The sequence below is a fragment of the Siphateles boraxobius genome, unplaced genomic scaffold (assembly GCF_051911475.1).
Source record: "Siphateles boraxobius isolate OS27281-9 unplaced genomic scaffold, OSU_SipBor_1 1, whole genome shotgun sequence".
Classification (NCBI taxonomy): domain Eukaryota; kingdom Metazoa; phylum Chordata; class Actinopteri; order Cypriniformes; family Leuciscidae; genus Siphateles; species Siphateles boraxobius.
The window spans coordinates 19,459,485-19,468,122 of NW_027508699.1; the positions used below are offsets into that span (position 1 = coordinate 19,459,485).

At 36.1% G+C, this 8,638-nt stretch overlaps 1 protein-coding gene across 9 annotated transcripts in view; it reads right to left on the reverse strand.

The window, feature by feature from the left end:
- The window catches only part of slc12a7a (solute carrier family 12 member 7a), a 29,042-nt gene extending 20,886 nt beyond the window's left edge, over positions 1-8,156 (reverse strand). For 7 of the 9 annotated variants that reach the window (XR_013203418.1, XR_013203434.1, XM_077227118.1 and 4 more), the window contains exon 1: positions 7,699-8,133. Coding sequence is in view for 5 of the 9 variants with exons in the window: in XM_077227118.1 (XP_077083233.1) it covers positions 7,699-7,822 (124 nt within the window). In the remaining 4 variants the exon portion in view is untranslated. Of the gene's footprint in view, positions 1-7,698 lie in introns of all 9 variants that reach the window. The other 2 variants (XR_013203428.1, XR_013203417.1) reach the window with 2 other exon arrangements.
- Between the last annotated feature and the right edge of the window lie 482 nt (positions 8,157-8,638).

Below are 8,638 nucleotides of genomic sequence, written 5' to 3' on the forward strand. Positions count from 1 at the left end.
TTGATGATAGGCCTTAGAAATTCATGTACTGCACCAGAAGAAAAGGTTCTATATAGAACCTTAATTCTGTCAGGCGCTTCATATACAGAACCTTTAATAATGAGATTATTTGATGGATTTATAATTATAATTATAATAATTAATAATAATTTTGTTTTAATACTTTTTTTTAATTTTGATTCAATTTTATGAATTTAACATTTTATAAACATAATATATCACAAAGTGTTATGCGATCATTTAAGACATTTGCTCCTTATACAGAGCCTTTTTGGCATAAAGGGTTCTTTATCATTCAATCTAGAATCCCATTGAATCTTTTTTTCTAAGATATGACAAAGTAAAATATCTGATAAAAAAAATAATACAGTTGGCTTTACAGGGTTAATGAGGGTTCAATTACCAACTGATTACGCAATCTATACAAAACGCCTTTACAGGCTCTGAAACGGCACAATTAAACTTATTTTTGTCATGGAATGTTTTAAATAGGTCAGTTTAGGAAGAGGACAAGTTCCATAATGATGAGCCACAAGCTCTGCTAAACGCCCATGTACACACATAAAAAAAACATCTGGATTATGCAAATCTTATGTGAATGTAAATGGATAACTACAAACTTTAAAATGATTAGTGTTCCAATTGTGTGCCAAAATCAGAAAAAAAGGATCATTGACCAATCAGCTGTTGGCACCAGACCACAACTTCTACTTTTTGTGTATATAATAGGGGTGTAACGATTCATTCGTTTTCTCGATGCATCGATTACAAATCCTGACGATGCATCGATCTTGAAACATGGATTTCGAATCGTGAATCGTTTATTTCGGTCAATATTCGATTTAATATGCTAAGAATATCGATTCAGATTCAGAAATATCGATTCAGTGCTTTAAAACATATAAACATTAAATGACTACATGCGCGAATTGAGGCGTTGTGCGGCGTCATTTCGCGTCCTCACAGCTCTCACATACTCGCTGCACTCTTACACTGGGTCATTCTTCAATTGGGGTGGCAAATGAGAGGCAGAAATTGTAAAAATGCTTGTTTGTTTTCTTTTAATAAAATGTATTGCTATGCATTTAAAATTAGTTTAATATTCTATATCAATTAAAATTGAAGCTTAATAACATTTAGATTTTTAAATAATTTGAATCAAACACTAGTGAAACAACCACTTATGTCTATGGTGTTACCAATATTTTAAGTAACATTTTGATTAATTCTAAATAAACAGGCATATGCAACTTTAGGTAATAATTAATAAATAAATAAATTACTTTAAGGACTCAGTTTCATTGATAATTTAAATATAATTTTTTGAAATAAATGTTTAATTGTTCATCTTCCCCTATTTTTGCCAAAGAAAAGTTTTTTTTTTTTTAAATTGTATATACATAAAAAAGGCAGGAAAAATGGTCTGTGCTACATTTATAGTCTTTCTTCTAAAATATTAAAACCATTTTACAGTCTAAAAACATTAAATTATAAGATTAAATGGCTCTGAAGGAAAGAAATGTCGGATACGTTTTGAAGTAACACCACAGACGTAATATAACACCACAGACATATTGCATAAAAGGTTTAACAATTAAAAGTTTATTGAGCAAAATAATGAAATTAATCATGAGTAGGATTACAAGTAATTATATGATTACGGATGTCCTGTGTGTTGTATTAAAAATACAACATTATTGGTATATTGTCTGTGGAGTTACTATAGAGTCTGTGGTGTTACCAGGAAAGACAGTGACACCACAGACAGTAACACCACAGACAAATTAGCCTAAATCCAGACTTTTCTAAAATGGAGGCTGCCATCATGATGATTTCAAGATCAGAGGACATTCTAGAAATATTAATAAGTATGCATTTATCAAATTTTTTTTTAAAATATGTAAAATCTGCAAGTTATCAACATAACACCACAGACACTAACAAAGTGCGACACATGAAATTGTCAGGAATTTAGCTAACTTTAAGAAAATGAATAAGAAAGAATGTACTCACCATGCACCCCTCAGATCAACCAGCACCTGCAATGACCTTTACACACAGGAAGTAGTCCAAACAGATTTCCCCCTTTTCTTAAAGGGGCGACATCCATTGATGTAACACCACAGACATGAATTTGGGGAACACTACTTTTTTCGTGAATATTGCAAAATATGTATTTTTTAAAACAATTTAATAAAATTGTACATGTTAAATAAAAACTATATTTATAATATAACCATTTTTTTTTTTGTTAAAAATGTTATATTGTTGTAATTAAATTCCATGATATCTCTCTGAGATAGGGTGGGAACATACATATTTTGTTATAAATGCAATCTCTCAAACTCAATTAAATATGTATTTTAAAACTAAAAATTATTTATTAATAGTGCACAAATTGTGTTTATCCTACAGAATACAAAAATGAAAACATTTTATAATTTATTGGTATTTAAAGTTCATTTCAACTGTTGTAAAGTAGAGGGACACCACTTGCCACCACAAATGAAGAATGACCCATCTTTCACTGGATTTCGCTCGCGCTCGGTCCCATATAGCTCTCATCTACAGATTTTTGAGCAGTCCATGTTTGAGCTCTCCTCAGGACAGCCATTGGTGTTCACATGAGCAGATGACAGCTCTCTATCGAGAAAGCAAGCCATTGATAAAGCTGCCATATCATTGCGCGGGCACTTCTATGAAACAACGCGCTCGTTGCGTGGAAACGTCACCGTTATTTTCTTTAAAGCTCCAGTAGGTAGCTTTTGTAAACAAATATTTGTTAAAACTGTCATTATGTCCTGAAAGTAGAATATGAGACAGATAATCTGTGAAAAAAGTCAAGCTCCTCTGGCTCCTCCCTGTGGTCCTATTGCCATTTGCAGAAATACACCGCTCCCGGTCAGAAACAACCAATCAGAGCCAGGAGGAATGTCTTAGCAGTGTCAATCACGCTCGCGTACGCGCTGATCACCCCTCTCTTGCACAGTGCGAGCGCGTACCGTCGTTCGTGACTCTGCTGTTCGAACTCATTCATCCAAATGAACGAATCTTTTTTCGTGTCATTTCGTTCATTCAACCATAGATATCATATAGAGACTAGATGCCCTATTGGCCGCTGTGGCGCAAGAAATGCGGCCGCCATCTTAAACCGGTCATACTCCTATTTGCGTTGCATAGCAGCAGTAGATGCCAGAGCATTGTGCAGCATATTCCTGCTCAAATCGGCGGACCATCACTCGGGGATTACTTTACACAAGTAAGATTTAACATTTAACATTAGAGTACTATGGATTGTATTTTGTGAACAAAATATTCAATGTGTCCTGTATCGTAGCTACGTGTATGACCTTTGCAGCAAAAAAAAACGCGTGAAAATCAGTTCGGTATTCAGTGAGATATGATTAATTGAATGCGCTGACAGCTCATTGCACCTGCCAAACAGATTACACTGAGCGGAGCGGGTGACCGGTTTAAGATGGCGGCCCCACGGCTCGTCCGCGCCAATAGGCAGTAGCGGTCGATAGGGCGTCTATCTATATGATGTCTATGCATTCAACAAACGAAATGACTCGAAAAAAGATTCGTTCATTTTGAACGAGTCTTTTTTGGAGTCATTTCGTTCATTCAACGAACGAAATGACTCGAAATAAGATTCGTTAATTTGGATGAACGAGTTCGAACAGGATAACGAACGTGGATCACAGAACAGAGCAAGGCGAGCATTTGTGCTTATAAAACTTAAAGTTTTTTATTTATTTTTTAAATGACCGATCGTTCATTTTGAACGAGTCTTTTTCGGTGTAATTTCGTTCATTCAACGAACGAAATGACTCGAAATAAGATTCGTTAATTTGGATGAACGAGTTCGAACAGGATAACGAACGTGGATCACAGAACAGAGCAAGGCGAGCATTTGTGCTTATAAAACTTAAAGTTTTTTATTTATTTTTTAAATGACCGATCGTTTCGCTAGATAAGACCCTTATTCATCGTCTGGTATCGTTTAAAGCCCTTTGAAGCTGCACTGAAACTGTTATTTGGTCCTTGAAACGTTTGTGTCCTATTGAAGTCCATTATATGGAGAAAAAGCCTGGAATGTTTTCATCAAAAACCTTAATTTCTTTTCGACTGAAGAAAGAAAGACATGGACATCTTGGATGACATGGGGTGAGTAAATGATCAGCAAAAATTATCGGCGTATGTCCGACGCAGAAGTATAAATCAGCCTTTAGTCAACATTTTCTCAAAACTCCCTACTGCAGCTTTAATATAAGATACTGAAGTTTTACGGAAATGGGTCATACCCGTCCTGAGCAGTTAAAGTAAAACCCCACTTATTCAAGGATGCGCATTTATTACATGGAAAGAGAAAACGTATAATAGGTGTCTAAAATGCACACGCTTATGATTAATCATGAATGATGAATGAAATGTTACTTAATGTCGTTAAACTGAACTGATGAAATAACTACAACATTAATTACACTGTAGACATGTGCCGGTATTCGGTAATGCGATAAATCGCGGTAATGAATATGCACGATATTGTTATCGCGGGGACTTCGAAATACCGTGAAAAATAATAGATCCGAATTTAGATTTTTAGAACGCGCATCTGCTTATTTTCCATCAACCGCTTAAAAAAACAATGCGTATATGCTGCGCAAAACACGTGCGCACTTTGATGTAAACAATCCCCACATCACATGTATAAGCACTGTGTGCATGCAGTGCGCACTCTAGTCTAATGTAAACAATCCTCACATGGAAAAGAAGCACGGCGGAAGGAGGAACGCTGCCGACTATTTATCCCCCGCATGGCTGCCAACTCTCACGCATTCAGCAGCTTGAGACTCACGCAATTGACACTTTCACACGGTCCCGCGCCACACATCCATTTTCTCACGCAGAGAAAAATCGCGGAGCAAAGAGGACACTGACACCGACAGACTAGACAGAGCAGGTTACTTTTGATATGAAAAAATATCAGCTCTCAGGTTTTATAACGAAATTCAGACAATAAATACTGTTTTGGTGCTTGTAAATGACGTGACAGATCGCGCGCCTCAGTTCAAGTAAACAGATCATCTGTTACTTTTTATTAAAGATACAGTACAACCCACCGAAAGGTATACGTACTTTCGACCAATCAGTGTTTTTCAACCACGGAAAGAGGTCAATAACACTGCAGGAGAACAATTATGTCACAGAACGTTACATTTACCTCAGGAAAGCCATTTAATGTTAGTTGACTATAAGAAAATAGCTATAGAGAGGAGTATTTTGCTAAATATGTGCACTATATTACATATTTTAAAATATGTTTACTTGTCATTATATAATTGTTATTATAATGAAAATTACGGCATATTACATTTTTATATTTATATTATTATTATTATATTTATATTGTATGCATTATATTTAATTTCTCTCTGTATGTTTACAGCATTATGTGAGATATATTTTTTCTTGAGAAAAAATTAAATGCAGGCTATCTACTGTAGCCTACCTAATATTTATCCAAATGAGTCAATATTGAATCAAGATTGAAATTAAATCCAAGAATTTAATTGAAATCATGAAAATTGTGTTAAGCAATAATACAAACAGTAGCCTCAGTAACTGTACCATGTAAACATTATAACATGTTGTCACTAAAAAATAAAATTAATGTTTTGACAATCACAATTACACATTGTGATGCAAGTTTTTTTAGATACCCCCAATCCGTCTGTTTCTCTTGTGCAATTAAAATATCGTGATAATACCGTATACCGTGATAAAAGCTCAATCAATTAATCGCAGCATGAAAATTTGATACCGGCACATGCCTATTACACTGAAATAAGAGCGCATGGTTTATCCATCAATCAGATGCGCATTAAAGTTGCATTCGTAATCGTTACTATAGCACAAGTAGACACCCGGCGCGTTTTCTTTCAGAACCACAAGGAAAATGTTCAGTCGGATAAAGAGAACAAAGAGTAGGCTAGCTATTCCATGAGGAAACGTTAGTTAAGGTTTAGTTGGGAAAGTTCATGGTATTTTTAGTCTCACAATGGAAGGATGTTTAATGTACCAGGAACACTTTAAGGTTGTGTTCCTACAAAATAGTTAGCATGATGAACTATCTATAATTTTAAAGCCTTTTTAAATCTTGGTTTACATTTTTACAAATGCTAATTTATAGGCTTTGGAAATATTTTTATAATAATAGATTCATTAAAAACTAACATGAACTAACGTTAACAATAGACAAAATGTCGTTAAATCTTTTTTTTTTTTTCACTCTGACCCCCGAAGGCAGCTGTATAATTCACACCCTGACTAAGACCCATTGGGGGAAGCATTTAAATAATCCTATGAATGCATATAAAAAAATAAGAATCGAATTGCATCGAATGTTAATGTGAATCGCATTGAATCGAATCTTTCTGAATTTGCAAAAATCGTTCTTGAATCGAAAACCTATGAATCGTGAATCGATTCGATTCGTTGCCTACCCAAAGATTCACAGCCATAGTATATAAAGATACAACACCACAACAATAAGAAAACGGAATGCGACTTAAAGGATTAGTTCACCTCAAAATGAAAATTTCCTAATAATTTACTTACCCCAATTCCATCCAATATATCCATGTCTTTCTTTCCTCAGTGGAAGAGAAATTAAGTTTTTGGAGGAAAACATTTCTGGATTTTTCTTCGAATAATGGACTGCAATGGCACCCAACGTTTTGAAGTCCAAATCAATGCAGTTTCAAAGGTGTTTGAAGTGCTTCAACGGACTGTGCACGATCGCAGCTGAGGAAGAGGGTCTTATCTAGCGAAACGATAGGTAATTTAAAAAAAAAAAAAATATATATATATATATATATATACATTTTTTTTAACCACAATTGTTCGGATTGAGCTGATCTGCAACGTGCCAGGAACTTAATTTCTCTTCCACTGAGGAAAGAAACACATGGATATCTTGGATGGCATTGGGGTGAGTAAATTATTAGGAAATATTAATTTTGAGGTGAACTAATCCTTTAAAATACCTGATGAATAAACTTACTCTCATTTAGCTCTGATTACAATTCTGTCCTCATTTGCACCCTCATCAAACCAGTCTCACTTTCTTCTGTGGAACATAACATCATTTTCACAATGTCTCAAGGTTTTTATTTATTTATTTTTGTCCATACAATCAAAGTCAGTGGTCACCAAAACTGTTAGGTTACCAATCTTTTTTTTTGTGCTCCAACATGAGTGTCAACACGAGGGTGAATAAATGATGACAGAACTTTCTATCTCTTTAACTTTGAATGGAATCCACAAAAGAAAGAAGTTCAGAATAGAAGAATATTAAAAACAAGTAGTACAACGTCGCTTTAAGGTCTCTTTTGTTGCGCACAAAAAAGCGGTGGAAAAGTGTGTAGCAATTAATCTAAAGATAAACACTGAAAATACGTCATAGAGTTAGAGAGAAACAGGAAAGTGGAAAAAGGGCAACAGGAAACTGCCACTTGTTTACACTCCTTGAAGATATAATTTCACAAACACATGGCAGTAAACAAGGCTCACATTTGCTTTTGAGGATGCACTTACAAATACACATGTGTTTAAAAAAAACAAGCCTTAAAAGTTCTGCTCTTCTGTTTGCACAAGTCTAGGCAGGATTTTTCCCCCCCAGAAAGCTCTCACCTGAGTAGGGTTCTGCTTCCATATCTGGTTCCTCCTTGTCCTCTTCTTTCAGTATCTCTCCATCATAGTCTGGATCTGATAATGGGGTGTCCTCCACCGGCACCACTGTGAAGTTTGTGGGCATTTTCCCCTCACACCATGTGCTCTGTGTTTTGTTTTTTGAGTCTTTTTCTCTCTGTCTAAACCCAAGTCTCCTGGGCTCGGCAGAGTTCGAAGTTCTCTGACTTCTTCACAACTGTTGTTCAGACGCGGCAGCCCATGTGATCTCTTTCCACCAAATAAGGAGCATTACACAACTCCTCCCTCTGGGCGACGGGCCGTTCTGTCCTGCCACAGTGCTCTGAGCTGGTGCTTCCTGTTTTGTGGTAACTGCCCTTCTCATTGTACCTGTGAAGGCTGGGAGGGAGGTGATTGTTTGCCGTGTCAGAGTCATCTGAGACGGCACAAAGTGATGGGAACAAAAGGCTTAACACAATGTGGCATTCCTCAACCCCAGCCCAATTCCCTCCCCCACCCCCTCCTTACGTTCCTAGTCTCAAAGGAAACATTCAACAATCACTCCATTCAGGAACCATTAGGACTGGAGAGGAGTTAATGCTGAAAATAACTTTTACTGAAAAGACTACCACTGCAACTGCATGAATTTTAGGTGGACACTATCCCTTTGCACTACAAATTTGAATGTCGATCAGTCAGATTTTTCTGAAAGTATGTGTGTGCGCATTTATTTGAAATATGCCTTGACAATGACTTGTTCTGTTTTGTGCTTCAAGGGTGTGTGCACAGGCATACCATGACACGACTGAAGATACATGGTGACAACACATCCACCAGTCATGTGAGAGTGGCTGATAAGGGTTGCACTGAACAGTTGCATTTTGCTGAATTCACAGGAACAACCTGCATTGCAGCTATTCAGCTATGGTGAAACTGTTGTGAC